Source organism: Haemaphysalis longicornis, unplaced genomic scaffold (genome assembly GCF_048455015.1).
Source record: "Haemaphysalis longicornis isolate Haplotype H1 unplaced genomic scaffold, Haemaphysalis longicornis Haplotype H1 scaffold_6, whole genome shotgun sequence".
NCBI classification, from domain to species: Eukaryota; Metazoa; Arthropoda; class Arachnida; order Ixodida; family Ixodidae; genus Haemaphysalis; species Haemaphysalis longicornis.
Window position 1 is genome coordinate 98,984,609 of NW_027526407.1, and position 16,344 is coordinate 99,000,952.

The 16,344-nt window shown below is 45.3% G+C and overlaps 1 protein-coding gene across 2 annotated transcripts in view; it reads left to right on the top strand.

Moving 5' to 3' along the window:
* The first annotated feature begins 442 nt into the window (after window positions 1-442).
* Window positions 443-16,344, top strand: part of LOC144141083 (tyrosine-protein phosphatase 10D-like) — a 164,009-nt gene continuing 148,107 nt past the window's right edge. For both annotated transcript variants that reach the window (XM_077672604.1, XM_077672605.1), the window contains exon 1: window positions 443-794. In XM_077672604.1, the coding sequence (XP_077528730.1) occupies window positions 705-794 (90 nt within the window). In that variant the 5' untranslated portion in view covers window positions 443-704. The remainder of the gene's footprint in view (window positions 795-16,344) is intronic.

Sequence of the window (16,344 nt, forward strand, 5' to 3'; positions counted from 1 at the left end):
ACGGAAGCACCAAACGGGCGTCGTGGGCGGCTGGTGGCGGGCCGGAAGCTTAGTTCAGGCTCCGCATAGGGCGTGCAAACCGAACGCCGGGCCAGCGGAAGTGGTGTCTAATCGAAGTTCCGCCCTCTGCCCTTTCCTTTCCGACGCCGTTCGTTCGCGCGTTTGCTGGCCGTCGTCTGCTGCGGCATCCAGCGCCGGCGTCGATTCCTGCATCGCGAAATGTTGCAAGGAAGTGAATAATTGCGCCTTCTGCACGAGCACGCAACACGAGCCGGCCAACAACAAGAAAAGGCGCTGTTGTTTCTCGAAACGGAGAAGCACACATGCTAGCGGAGACGCGGCCACGGCGGCGTTGCGATCGGTAGCGGTGTCCGCGGCCGCCTGCCGCTACTGACGCCTTTTCGTCTCTTGCAGACGACACCCCCTCGATACGTCCGGGGAGAGAGCAGACGACGCGAAAGAGGGGGCGGAGGAGAAAAAAAGATAGCCTTATCGGAAACGCAAACGGTTCCAAAGGTCTGTGCGAAACGGCCAGAGAACATTGCGGGGTGCGGACCGCGACTGTGGCAGTGTATAACGGACTCCAGCGGCGTTGACTCTGTCAGGAATGCAGTGGGGTATTCGGATCGCAGCTGTGCGCATCAGCGTAATATGACATCAGCAGCGCCCTACGTCTGTCGCGTTCCCCGGTGTTTTTGTTGGTGATGGGGCGTCCGCGAACGAAGAGGACGTTGTCCGCAGCGTCGACACTGCGCACGGGATTTTGTACCTTCCTCGTGTTTATTGCCCCTGTGGTGAGTAAAGATTTTTGCGATTTCTGTAGCTTCGATAGCTACAAACAGTGTTTTGTGAAGGTCGTAATATGTACTCAAGTTTCCGATGTGGCCTGCAGTATGCGCTATTAGCTGTTATGGCCAGTTTGGTATGTGGCAATCATAGTGAATGACATTTTTAGAAGCATTTTACATGAGCGAGTTGTGAATTCGTGACGTTAACAGGCCCTCGGTCAAGGTTAATATTAATCGCCCGCTACGTCATGTGACAATAGCTTGCGCTTATTATTAACGAGTGGCACATATTACTGTCACAGGCTTTAGGAAGCGCAATTTTGCATAAACAGCTGAAGCATTGCACATCGGAAGTTCATACTGAAGTTCCACGCTAGTTTATACTGAACAGCTCTGTATGTACTGAAGTAATTATGGGGACGGCACTTGTACCGCCACGCATTTTCTATTATTCAGATTTCGAATTTGTACATATAAATCGTGGAAAAAGATACCGTGCTGATATATTTCTGTCAGCCATCCGATGATGTAAAGGCTCTGCTTATTGCTGGGTGGGGAAACTTTATGGTAAAAGTGTTTTTCTGATATGGCTCGCGGTACGCGTGGACAAGTATACGTATACTGAGAAGTTTCGCTTGCATAAATAATGCTCGATGGAAATCCGCCAAACATTTTAGGTAGGAGCGAATCAGCGTGGAGGTATGTCAGCATTGTTGCTTATTATGAACGCTTAAGGATTACAAGGTGCCATAAAATCTGATCTTAAAGCTATAAAAAAATTGTCGTGAAATCGATGCGATTGATGATGGTCCCGCAAGTAGGTTACGCTGACAGAATAGCTGCGGTTATGGCAATTTTCGATAACTGTAGACGTCACGATTTCACACGAATACGCCATTTACAAGGGTACGTTTTTATCACTGGCCGAGTGGGAACATTTTCGTTCCAATAATTGAGGTCAATACATCACATATTTCAAAATTCAAACTTGCACATCGTGAAATAAAAGCGACCAATAATTAATTTACAATGTTTTAACATTGCTTTCATTGCAACACTCTGAGAAAGTTCCAACATGTAGCGCAGAAGACGAGAGACGCAGACAAGTAGACACAAGTGTCAAGTGTCTCAAGTAGGCAAGTGTATCTCGTCTTCTGCGCTACATGTTGAAAGTTATGTACCTCCAAGCCCAAATTTCCAAGGTACTCTAAGAAAGGTTTTTAAAGGGCAAAATCAACATAATATTTTTATCAATTTGTTCATATCCTTGGTTACAAATGGTCGCGGTAATACGCTTTGATAGGTACTGTATTTTACACGGCCGCTGCGTGCGTACCACGCGATGTTTAGCGGGGGCAGAGGTTGCAACATCCGTCGAATATGTGACGTTACGCCACATCCTGCCTTAATGAAGTAGGCTCGTTTCCGCGTATTCATACACACGAACAAGATATCGGATGAACATACCGAGCACTTGATGATTAGTCATTCCGCAACACATGGAGTCTTATCGTGCTAGCACGGACAGTTTTATCTAAGCTGTCCACAGATAGACGGTCCGGAGATAATTGCAAGCCTTGACTTTATTAGCGGCCATTCGGTCAATGATTATTTGCTCCCAAATGAACATCATTTCCAAGACCATAACTTCCGGTACGATAACGTTCTTCGAAACTGCAAAAATGGTGTGTAATAACTCAAAGTCTTCCCGCACAAAAGATCAATATGCTAGGAGGGCATTGACCACTCACGATAGTAGACTGAAAAACTATCGGACGACAAAATCGGAGCACCCGATGATTTTGCATATGCCTTGTATTTAGTATAATGGATTTGGTTGCAGTTTCCATACTTGTAACTGCGCTTCCGTTACCCTGTCTTGGCAAGGATATCTTTTGAAGGCGAAAGAGTGGAAGCTTGAGTGAATTTGGCATACATTACCGTAATACTTGCACTGTACGTGCCAACGACAATGGCTGAAAGAACGACGCAGAAGACTCGCTTGCGCTGGTGTTTTCGTCATTTCCACTGCGCAATGATACCGACTCCGAAACACACAAGACATATCATTTTTGCCTCACATTGTAAAATTTTGTCTTTGAAATGGGTGTATGTTTGAATAATGCGGCATGTGTTAGAAAGATAGGGAGAAAAATCTGTTCAAGAGGTCCTTTTGTGGCAAAATGTGTACTGCGGGTGTAGCTAACTTCTGATTGGTATTGGAATTGGAAGAACGTTACACTAGGACAAATTCAATTAGCATGCACTAAATATTCGGGGCACTATCACTAAGGGATTTGTCCACATATTGGTAAAAGATGAAGCACTTCGTCCTAAAAGAGGCGGCAAGACCTGAACGAGATAGGATCTTTTTAACTATTGTAGAAGTAACGGAGAGCTCAGGATCGTAGAACACGTTTAGTGTAGGGCAATTTCATTCACCCCCGGATACTTCGCGACGGGAAAAAAACAAAACAGAAAAACAAAATCTAAGCAGCGCCACAGCAGCCTTTGCGCTAATTGAAGTTCAGCGGCAGCCGCCGTGCCACTCTTTGTAACGGGTTCAAATCATTTCTCTCTCTAATTTTCAGGGACACGCTGTGTTTTTTGGTTTGTTGACTTGTATTGGTGTAGAGATAAATTTATCTGTTTGCAAATGTGGTGTATTTATGAGTGTAAATGCTTCTGAAGCGATGTTAGTGTGGTACATTCGGTTCGCATATCGCCAGGTGTGTGTCACAGGCCGGCCTGGCGAAACCGGCATTGCATGGAGCTGATTGTAATTCAACTGGCCTGAAATCTACTAACAGTACGTCCGTTGGCTGCATTCGTTCATGATACAGCTGTACATTACGATGTAAATCGGTTTTGTGTGCTTACAAAATCTACCGGAGCGCAGCGCGCCAGTTACGCTTCATATCGCAGATATTGATCACTACCCTTAACAAGCCAATGTGGCATAAATTTCATGGACATTCTACAAAATAAATACGATGGATAATGAGAAATTATATGAGGGAATCAGCGCAGGACAAAGAATTTACTGCTGGGTCGTCTTGTTGCGGGGTGAGCACTTGCAAACATTCATCATCTGCTAGATATATCCTCCACTTATAACCGCGTTGGCGACTAAACTCTTCCTCGAAACATTGTCATATGACATAGGCAGCCTGCAGAATCTAGCAAAAAAGGGACGTCATAGAGCCTTATCAGATACCATACTTTTCCAAAGACACCTTTTATTGCTTGTGATTACGTATATACTTACTGTATACTTCGAAAAATGCGGCTGCCGAGTGAACAGCTGTTCGTTAAAGACGGAAAACAAAATAAAAGTGAACGACGTGCAGCTTGTGTGTGTGATTACTAAAATGTTCATCCCTTTATTTCGCTCCGTATTTGAACACAACGATCATTAAGCGTCCCCCTCGTGCCCCCCGCCCCCCCCCCCCTCCCCCGTCTTGCGAAATAGCAGTGCATTTTGCATCTAGTGGTCTGATGAGTCCCACCTCGCTTAAGTTTAGACGAACTATTTCCGAAAGTACACTCTTTTTTTTTTCATTCTCGTACGAGCTAATTTGTTTCTCCTGGTGTTGCAGACCATTCATTTTTCTGTGGTTTTATTAGCCCACCTTGGTTCTCGGAATGGGCACATATTTGCAATGAAATTAACATTTACGCGTTGCCTCTTTCATATAAAAGGCACAAGTTATTGTCAGGTATTAGGTAATCACATCCCCGAGTCATATTATTTATGGCATATTCGAAACGCAGCGGCATTCGCTGTCCGCGCTGCAAAACGAAACCAATCTCTCACTGTGCCAGTATCAGGTCAAGACGACGCGACAAAAGAATTCACTTGCGCCTGATATATTCGGAGGTGACAGTGGTGATGCGCTGCTGCCGTCGCCGACGCCCGTAAGAGCGGCGAAGAAATGCGCATTACAGCGTCCCCGGATAGCTCTTCTCGGCGTTCGAGGGAGCTCTATCAGGACGTAGCTGTTTCTTGAAGCGCCCCAAACGTACTTTTTGACTACAGACATCACCATAGCAAGTTAGTTACGGCGCCGAAAGGCAATGACAAGCGAAAGAGAACCAAAATACCGCATCAGCCGCTAGCAGTTGCGGAGCGGCAATACCGTAAGTGCCGCGGAGAAGCGGCGGTAGGCGGCGCAGCGATCGCGAAGTTCGGGGACGACCACGACGACCACCTCTCCTCGCAGCCGCCTCGAAGCACACGCCGATGCCGGCGGTTTCGCTCAAGCTCGCGCCGTAGTACGCCTCCTGATATCAGTCACCTCGGGAATAAAAAGTTTCCGAAGAAACAATTTTACTGTAAAAGACAGCGAATGTCGATTTCTTCGTTTTTGGGACTGTCGCTTAAAAATTTGCGAAATCATAAATCTGTAGTACCGGATTTTGTAAAATTTACTATAAATTGTGAACTTGCCTTGTGAGAATGATCAACGGGCGAGACTCTACCTCCGTGGTCTGTGGACCTGGGCTATGAAAGGGTAACGCTCGCTTGTAGGTACATTGTTGACCAGGGCACCCGTAACAAAATCCAGCTTGGTTCGTATTCCTCTTATCTACGAGTAGGGTTTCTTCGAAAGTTACCGGCTGCACTTTTTTTTTTATTTGAAAAAAGGCAATTTGCTCATTCGTTCGGTCTATGGCACAAAGACTAGCTTCCTCATTTGCAGTGTTAAATATTACCGCCTCCCCCACCACGGTACCCGCAAATTTCTGCGGCCTCCCACGCTTCCTCTTTTGCAATGAAGTACCTGGATTTGCCTCGCGTATGTGAAAGCGAAAAGGCAGACGCTGTCCCAGATTTTACGAGCGAGACTTATCGTTGTAGCTACGAATCTGTACGTTCGCCTCCACGTCTGAGGCCACGTTTGAAACATCCACCCCTACCTGCCACCGGTGCTTAGTGGCTAAGGCGAGGTGCTGCTTAACCCGAGGATGTGGGTTAGATCCCGTCTGCAGCAGGCGATTTTTTTCTGGAGGAGTAAGATAATAGGGCCGTCTGTCAAGATTTCAGTGCAGGTTAAAGATACTAACGCAGTCGACATTAATCCGGAGCCCTCAACTACGGTACCCTTTAAGTAGCTTCGGTGGGTAGCTTCGGTGTCTAAAACCACATAAATTTCAAATAGCTAACTCCCACATCGAAGGCATACGCTATGCTTTAAAAAGTTCCTTGAGCACAACTCTTCACCAGTGTCATCGTACATGCAGCGAACTTCACAAGATGTATACGACTGGATCGTATGACGTCCGGGAGCCGGACATCCAACGCAAGCAGCGCTATATCGAACTGGGGCGAAGAATGCGTTAGATTGACCTTGGGCGCGCCCAGGTGATTGACACCGAGACAATTGCCCTTTATTTCCTCCATGCGTATCTCGCAAAGCGAGTTCCTTGCAATTGTGGCATATACCCAGCCAGTTCAGCGAACCTTAAAAGATCGCTCAGCATCCCTTCTCTCGGCTTACGCCCACGGCGTTCTCCACGTGAACGCCGATTGAAGAAAAATAAATGGTGACATCATTTGGCTACTCATGTTGAAGGTCTCAACTCGATCTGGAAATCTTTATAGCAGTTCTTTTAGACTATTGATTTGAGTATTTTATGAACAAAGTGGTCGTCCCACAAAATCTTCGAACTTCGTTGAGTGGGTAAGCGATCAGCGGAGATATGAAATGAGTTTGTCATTCAGCCCTGAACCAGGATGAATTTTGTAGCGTGAGGTACACTGGCCGAGGTTGAGCAGTTTCCTGTAGCTCCTGGAGAGCCGTGCTGCGCGTGCGCGAGGCGCAGTGACGTCACATGGCGCACAGAACGTTGCTTGCTGCCCGGCGTCCCTCACGCACCCCACGCACCCAGCGTCTTCGCCGACCTTCGTTCCGCATGTGGCGGCCCGGTCCACTTAATTAGCATGCGAGGGGTGGCCGGGCGTGGAACCGATGGCTTGTGCGTCGCAGCAACACCGGCATGCACCTGTGGAAACAGCTTAGCTCTGGCGCGGCTGGTGACGCTCCGCCGGAGACGCTTGATAAGTATACACGCGTCACATAATGCGTGTACCGTGCGAGTGTCATTGAAGCCGCAGTAAGCATGATAATCAAGCTGATCCTAGACAACCAGTAAAACTAAGAGTAACCAGCTGAACCTTAGCTCACACTATATATATCATGGCATAGCCTAGCTACGCCACTGCTATATTTTTTTCAACTGCGAACTGTTCGAGAGAATTGCATATCTTTTATTTGAAGCCGTACAGCATTTAAGGTGGATGTTAACGTTTCCATTCGCAGATACAAATATAGTCTTACCACCTGTTAAAGAGTTCTGGGTGCCTAATCAGTCCAAGTGCTTTACGAGCATGTATCAAAGCTGGACTAGAATCATGTTTTAATAAAGAAGTTGAAATCACAAAATGCTGTTCAAAACTATTCTCAAACTAACGCTGAGGCAGGATAGAAGATACAACCATGCATCCCTATACACATGCTTGAGAGCGATCGTTTAGGAATGCAGACGGGTCAGGATGCTGGAACGATTCAGGGGCACCTGCCTCTTGCTCATACTGACGCACACATATTCTATGGCCTGGCTGGGGATAGCCAAAAATGTACATAAGTCGATTTGTTGAATTGTTGACAGGCTTCCTTGCATGCCTAGTTGGAATGGCACTAATCGTATGTCAGTGACTAGGGTACATTTCGAAAGAAAGGCTTCTCGCATTTCAGGTGCGACGGCATCTCATTCACTCGCCTTGTCCCTCCATACGGCGTTGTTGTCCGTCCCCTCCCCTCCCCCATTCTCCTCGCCGCGCGAGCTGCGCTCTCCGCTACTCACCCCTTCTCCTCTCCGATAGCTAACACTCTCTCGCGAGGGGCATTGGATTGGATTCGATTGGCTTGGCTTGGCTTGGATTGGATTGGATTAAAGTGGATTGTGTTGGATTGTGTTGCGTCCTAGCCGCGCCACGTTGCGTCATAGCCGCGGCACGGGGTTCACGGCACGTTTCACGCGATGGGAGAATCAACCTAACGGAAACAACAACGGAACCCCCTGTGCGTCGCATCTACACAGGGGTCCCGCGAGGGGAGGTGGGAGTAATTTTTTTTGTTTGAACTAAAGTGAATATTCGAGTCAAAACGACGTCACCCTTTTTCAAGAATGTGTTTGTACAGTGCCTTCCAATGACATTGTTGAAAAGTGCGTCAGACTATGTTCTTTTGTCATGTGTGTCTCGCTCTACTTCGCTCTCCTTTCTAACCTAAGAGACAAAAAGAGTCATTGGAATATCAGAAGAATAGAAACGATAAAAGAAAGCATTGTAGCACCTACAGAACATGGCCATTCATACTACGGAGGACGACTTAACCCATATAATATCTGACAATGCCACAATATCATCTGAACAATGGTACGCGCGTTGTAGGGCGGCAAAATAACCAAAATTCTATCTGTGAGCAGTTGTGCCATCCCACGGCACTTTACACAGTGCGATTTTTAACCGAAGGGACATTTCAGCTGTTGATTGGAAACTTTCCGAGAAATCGGAGGAGCGTGAAAATGCCATTGCACTGCCCCGCCGGAACATGGCGCACCATCAAAGCTTTAGCGTGGGGTTGCGATACCTAAAATACGCCGTGCACGAACAGGGTGTTCGAGTGCATGTGCACGTATGTATGTATGTATGTATGTATGTATGTATGTATGTATGTATGTATGTATGTATGTATGTATGTATGTATGTATGTATGTATGTATGTATGTATGTATGTATGTATGTATGTATGTATGTATGTATGTATGTATGTATGTATGCATGCATGCATGCATGCATGCATGTATGTATGTATGTATGTATGTATGTATGCATGCATGTATGTATGTATGTATTTATGTATGTTCCTAAGCGGGAATCGTATTGTAAAGTAGGAACCCATGGTGATCTCAGAAAACAAAAAAGCTGGAAGGTGAAATTGAGCAGTTGTACTTGGTACAGTCACACTGCAAGCCACGAAACTTTCCCGCACATTCATTAGAGCCAAGTGCGAATGTATGAATTCAAAAATAAAAAAGGACTGCCGTCCTTGTTATGACGTGCTCCAAAGTAAGACTGCACAATAGTAATTTTGATGTTCTAAAATCTGTGCCCGCGGTCTCAGCAGGAGGGGCGTTTCAGTATCAACCCCCGGCATTTTAGAAAGGGCACTTCGCAAAATGTATGAGGTGAGGCCTGTCGCAACTGCAGTGTCCGACTATTTTTAAGCGTTTTCATGCTTAGTGAACTGTTTAATGGCGGCAGACTTCCTACGTCCTTTTTAGCCACGGCCGCCGCTATAGATAAGTTAAGTGTGTTTTTTACGGTGCCATTAGGTCCCGCAATTGCAAGATGACTTGCACAGTATTTGCGCTTGATCTCAGAGTTTTTTTTTCTAGTGGTTCGTTCTGTAACTGAAGGTTCTGAAGTTGTTTAGTACGGGATTTACGCTTTTGCAGATGGGGAAGAATTTGAACAAATTTAGTGTGGCACGATCCCGGCTGTTTCATTTCAGATAACGAACGGGCTTGTAGGTCATGTTATTAGTACGCATGATGTGGTCCCAATAGAACTCGGATGCTTTTTGGCTTGTATAAAGCGCTTCCGATAGGGGAAAATGAGAGTGGAAAGAATTTGTTGACAATGTATTCTTTTAAATCGAAGAGCGTGACTAGGGCAAGTTAGTCCGGAGTGTTTCACACAATTACATTTGAAAATGGAAGAACTGTGGCTTGTCTGTATAGGTTTATATGATTGTTTGTAGCCCAACAGATACCCCACATAGTAAATGTTACGTAAATGTTACGCGTTATGTTACGTAAATGCTGCGTATGTTTCTAGAAACTTTCGGAAAATGAAATAGATGGATTACCGTACTGCCTCAATCAATCGTACTGCCCGTTCTCGTTACCGTCATCTCGATTTTTGTTTTGTGGGCTTTTGATGCGTTTCTCTCCGTGCTCTACGTGCCACCATTGTCAGAAATTTGTGATTGAGATAGTAGAATGCAATACCGGGGCTCATGAGGTATCGATTTGAATTGGGCCAATACCGACTCCAGTTTTATGATTTCTGCGTTCACATTGTCTCCGTTGCAGAGAATGCGCTTGTATACTCACCGACAACTGGCGCTGGCATTCTTTTTAAATGTGACAAGGGGTGGTCCCTCAGTTGAAACATTATTACGAACTTGTTTTGACGTTTCTACCGAGTTACACACACGCGCACATGAATATATATGCGTATAAATATATGTGCATATATTACGGGTGTGCGAATATTCGAAAAATTCGAATATTACTCGAATAATAAATATGTCATATTCGTATTCGCTTCAGAAACTATGTATTCGAAACATTTCGAATATTCGAAAGGGTTCGAATAATCGGCTATTATCGAATATTTCGATTGATTTGAATGGGGGGGCGCGCCTTTCAACTTCGGAAAAAAATGACAATCAATCATTTTTTTGGAAAGCAACATATTCGGTTTCTATGTTTTCTATCCTGTGCGTATGCAAAGTTTTCCCGCCGAAAACCGCCGCAAAGTGGCATAAAGAACTGCTTTTGCTAGCTGCAGTTACAAAATGTCGGCGCGAAAGGGCGAAAAAAACGGCTATTTTCGGAGCGCTTATCTCCGCAAGGTGGCACCGGGCGCGGCCATTTTGGTACCATTGGATCGGCCAAGCGATCTTCTTTCCGATCGCGGTCATCTCTTTTATCTTCGTTTATTGACAAACGCACGAACCAAAGAAAAAGGCAGCTGCACAAATGAAGCCACAAAGATTCTGATGCGCGAATGACCTTCCAGTCGGCGCTCGCTGAAACGGCCCTCCTGATTGGGCGTCGCCGCGGCAATGCAAGATGGCGACCGCCTTTCAGAGTTCATTTTCGCTGCTTCGCTCGGCCAAGTTCATGCTCAGTCATTTTATCTGCTGTGGTATTCAACGCGGACATTATCGACATCAGAATGCCTGAGATTACAAACCAGATTACAGGAAGTTGCGTGGCTCGAAAGGCGGAGGTCATCGAACGCTTCGTGGTGCGCGTGACTTCACCCCGGAGGGTGAAACGCGGTGTGCGCGCTAGTGATAATGGTTCGCGAAGTGAACCTTTCGTCTGATTTGTGAGCTTACACGCTAAAACGGCCGACGCGTCAGAAGCTGCGGCGCGAACGGCGTAGCCGCTGTGCGCTGGAGCATCGCCTGACTGCGAAACCGGGTACGATTGAATGCCAGTAGTTCGAATTAATTCCGGTGGCATTAAATTTATTCTTAAAAGCGACCTGAAGGGCCATTTCAGGGATACCCAGAGTATGACATGTTGCGGTATACGAGCGCCGCGATGCGGGCGAGCCATATCGCTTTCTTGCGCAACGTTTCCCGTGCACTTCGAGTAAACATGCAAACAGGTCTGAGTCAGGAATAAAAACGTGTTTACGGTGTTAATAATGTACACTTACTTTCGTAGCATATAAAAAATTTGAAATTTTTTAGGGAAATTATTAATACCAATGCGTCAAAAATTTACCTTACTGTCGTTAAGGTAAATAACAAAAAACTGAATTTTAGGGGGAAACTATTATGACCAATGCATACATGTATAGTTTAGTGCATATTGGTTGTGGTGCGAGAAATATCGGATGCCCTCAATTTTAAGACTACTAAAAAAATGTGCGTGCATGTAAGTTGGAGTTACGCAGATTATTATACCAAGCTTCAAAGTATCTCGTTTGTATCCTTGTGGCATGGAAACTTTTGGGAATGAACACCTGCGCGTACGAGTACGAAGTTGCTGCTCCAGGCAAGGTTATAATTAAAGCATAAAAGACGTCAAACCCCAGCTTTCAAATTTAATTAAAAAAAACAGTGCTTCACTTGTTGCCATGGTCACAACACTGCAGAGGGAAGTTGTCCAGTGCCATACAAGCAACCAGCCAACCGACTTTCCATTGAAAGCTATCTCCCCCCGTTTGTTCCGCAAACTGGGCTATGAACTCTGCACAGAGGAGCTGAAAATTATGTTTTATGGACAGAAAAAGGCTGCAAAAGGCACTCCAATTTCAAGGCAAGGCATCCCATAAGCCCCGGATTCAAAAGCACACGAAAGGCTAAAACCCTCGAGACTTTTCATGAATGATATCTTTGTTGCAACCTCGGAAGCTGTTTTCTCAAAACGATTTTTTTGCCTCATACGTCGTTTGTTCCAGTGATTTCTTTGTGACCGCTAGGTGTATTTTGATTGCGTTCTTTGCGTTACATTCTTTGTAGTGGTCGTGACACCCTTGGTTTTTCAAGTTTAATTTTTGTGATTTTTATTATTCAAATAGTCGTTCATGGTCTTTATGCTTTTGTACATTCACCTCTAAAAAACCGAGAACTAAAAAATTGTTTTAATAAAAACAAATCCGACTGTCACGCCTGGTCCATTCATTTGGGAACGCAAAGCACTTCGAACAAGTTTTCTATCATATTTTATAGGCCGCTCAAGCTCGGTACAAAGTGAACACAAATAAAATATACATAAATAGGTTTTCAGAATAGAACTTCGAAATTTTGATGGTACTAACACACAAGCATTTACAGCTGCTGTGCCAATTGTCATCAAAATCCACAAAGAAATAAAAAAGTTGGTTTTGAAACCTGTGTCCCCTTAATTATTCGATATTCGATTCGATATTCGATGGTAGATAATCGTATTCGATTCGTATTCGAAAAATGTGGTATTTGCACACCCCTAGCATATATATTTATGTCCACATATACAGTTGACTCGCAATAATTCAAACCCGAAGGGACTCATAATTTTGTTTGAATTATCAGGAGTTCTCATATCTGTGACTTTGGCCAATATACGAAGTGATGTCGCATTGAAACATTGATATATTGTCCCATGATACATGTGGCTGGCTGATCTAACAAAACAAAGGCGACACCGGAAAAAAATAATTGCCTGGGAATGTGGGTAGGAGTAAGCCTGGTCTTCATTAGCCGCAAGGTGTTTCATAACTGCAAAGCAAAGGCATCATTGGCTGCGAACGCGGTCATCCATGAACCTTACGTCAACATTGGCTGCCATGCACCATGTGGCTCAGTACGTCATTGTTTCTATGAAGTCAGCCGAACCGCTCGGCATATATCCGTTTCCTCATCAGTACAGCCAGCCGTCACCTCAGCTTGCTTATGGGGGTTACATTACAGAATAAACGGACCTAAAGCATACAGAGCCACCTGAACTGAAATAAATAACAGCCAAAACGGAACTCCAATGTTTGAAAGCTACAGTGTAGAAACATATTCATCAGAAATAGCCCAAATCGACCTTAAAGGGGCAAGCCTATAAAAGGTACAAGAAGCAGTAGCTGAAACTGACCAAAAGGCAACGAAAATACCCAAAATCGCATTTAGAATTCATAAAGATCTCATAAATAGACTATGTGCGCAATAACAAATAATAATATATTCAAAATGACACACCATTGGACATAAAAAAAAGTGGTGCCGGGATTTGAAGCCTGGTTGAGATGTTTGCGTCGCAGGAGCGGAATTACTACACTACGAGGCCAAGAGGTTCCGTGCGATTAAATTGAGGGCCACAAGCACGTGTACATAGCTTCAAAAACGTTCCTAGATGGCGCCGTGCGTCGCTTGGCCGTGCTGACTAGGACCCTCCCGTACGCAACCGCTCATGGTGCATAGGAAGAAGGTGACGTCAGTATGCGCAGGCTTGACATTAGGTCCGCAACGACGTCTTTCTGTACTCAAACGCACGAGATTTCTGAAAGTCAGGGTTCTTCTTCACAAGGGCCAAGAAGGCAAAATACAGTTTGAAAGAGCCATCCTTTGCTAACCTACTGAGATCCATTTCGGGCACAAATAAAATTTTTACACCGAAAGAGTGCCGTAAATGTTGCCAGGCTTGAAAATTTTGTGCTACAGCGTGGCTATACGAGCAGGAGGTATGCAACAGAGGGCAGCACTGAAACATAGTTATTGGTTTGTTAACCCCACGTTCACATTCGAGTGTAACGATGAAACGCAACCAGATGGTGTACGACAATCGCCCGATAATGATTCGTGGCCGGCGGCCCCTAATGGGACAAACAAGTTTCAATGACGTCATAGAGACAACGCTTGAAATAGGCTCGCGCATCGCACTGAATCATTTGTTTGCTTTGATATCTTGGTGTTGGGTTTGATGTTACAGATGAAGTTGTCGGAATGGTTGTCGACAGAAAGCTATCTTTTATTTATCTGAACTTGTATTTTGTTTTCATAGTCCCCTTCATCATTATCATGATCATCAACATAATCATAATCATCATCATCGTCAACAACAACAACAACCGCCTAAGAGGGAATGTGGCTCGGAAGTCGTGCGGTGAAATCGCAAACGAATTTCGCACACAGTGAAATGCACCTGCTCATCTGTATAAATATGCAGACATAGGTGCCGTCCGCAATTTTTATGTCCGCCGAAATCTCACTCACAGGGGTGTTTTGAGTTTTCCCTAAACCATGAAAACTGTCGCAGCGAACAGGAATGTCGCGTGCGATATCGCTGCGATTGCCGCAACGCCTCTGAGCAAAGCCCAGCGTGTCGGCAGGAAACGTTCTTGTTTTTCGAGGTTTAAGCGGATTTCCTCGGTTTCCTGTTTACGGGGGATTACAAGACAGCAACCCCGTTGCGTGTCATTGCCTGTCGCTTGTACTGGTCGGGAGTAAGCACTATTTTAACTTGGGGGGAAGGAGTTTTGGTTATAAAACTGTATTACTCTTAAGAAACCGCAGTACACTTGCGACCCTAAGAAATGTATCGTCCACTATTTAACAAAGCGAGGATTAAAAGCAGAACTTATTCCCGAGGATGAGTTGTATAAATTACGTGAATTTTGAGTCATCCGGTTTCGGTTGGTTCCGCCTTCGTTACTGTCTGAAGCCAATCCTCATCGCCCTCTTTCTGCAGACGTTCTGGTGCACATTACACATAACGCTGTGACGTTCCATTATAAGGGGGAGTACACCGGTTTTCGCCAGCAATCGCGAGAGCAATAGTTGCGCGTGCACTCTGCACCGACAGGCATCACTCGTGAAAATGGCAGTTGGTGTTAGTTCAAGGGGAAAGGCAACAATGTATTGGTTTACATTACAGCTATTGGTCCTAACTCGCCATTCATCTTTCGTGATCGCCACCTAATAAATAAAAATGGCCAGTTCTGTGGGCATTGGTCATTTCAACCTTTGTGGGAATTGTTCTAATAGCTACTCTTTCAATTTCATTGGCATTTATGACCATTGCGTTTCGGATTTAGTGAATCACTGGTGGGTTCATCCTGTTGCTAAACTGCGTCTCGCAAAACTGTGTCAGGGTGCCCGCGGATAATAAACACTGTAGGGCTCTACGTCAGGCAGCTTTGGAATATTCTAGAGACAGCTACAAGCCTTTTGCTTGTACCTGTCTTCAGAGTATTTCCATGCTACAAGCCGCCGCAGCTAGAAGCCCATTGCCCTGAATTCAGAAGTTTTGAATGGCCGCCTTCCTCACAGGGTATTACAGGGTTTTTAGCCTTCCGTCACAAGTCTAGAGGATCGAGAAAGGAGAGGAAAGGGAGAGGTTCGGGGCACATGAAGTTAGCTATGGGTGCTGGCGCAAATTCAGCTTCCCCCTTTATATTTGTGCGACCGTCTGGATGCCAGAATTACCCGGGAATATCGCCAAAAAATGGCGATTATGGATTTGGGAATCTTTTTAAAGAACAGTTCATGGCAAGTTAATGTTCTTAATGTTCTAGTTTCAGTTTATCTTCATTAAACCCTCCGAGATATTTGCATACAGGCTGTGCTTTTAACTGTGACGCAAGTGCAAGGGATACGGACGTGAAGGTTGAACAGAACCATTGGTGGTGCGGATCACCACCTGTTTTGATTATAGCGTCACAGTGCCGGATACACTGACCAGAAACCCGTATAAAAAACTGCCTGTCCGGTAAAAGCTTTCCACTTGGAGCAGTAGGGATGCCTAGTTCGGTTGTCTATACGCGATGCTCCCTTCTACGGAAGATGTGTAGCTTTAAGTAAGGGGAAACTGTGTTCGAAACTTTCCATCGGACAGTTGCAATCACAGTTAGATCATATGCGTCACGTTTACTTTTAATGTTGTTTTTTATTAGTGTATTGCAACTAATAACACAACCTCCTTGCTTGCAACGCTCCAGCTGCATGGGTGACAGCATAATATGGACTAATTGTTTTTATGCACGGCACTTGTAAACTCACTAGCCGCAGGCGGAAGTTCACGTGCACGACCCACGTCAGCAGCTCCGCTCGTTCGAGCTGCGGTGACGGCAGCAGGTGGCAATTACTCTCTTTTATATTTTTTAACCGAAAACGGGGGGGGGGGATCTCATCTGTGCGGTTTAGTTGGAACAAGCAGTGAGTACCGCTTCGGCCTTCAGGACAAGACATTGTGTTTTTCGCGCGTGTGTGTGTGTGTG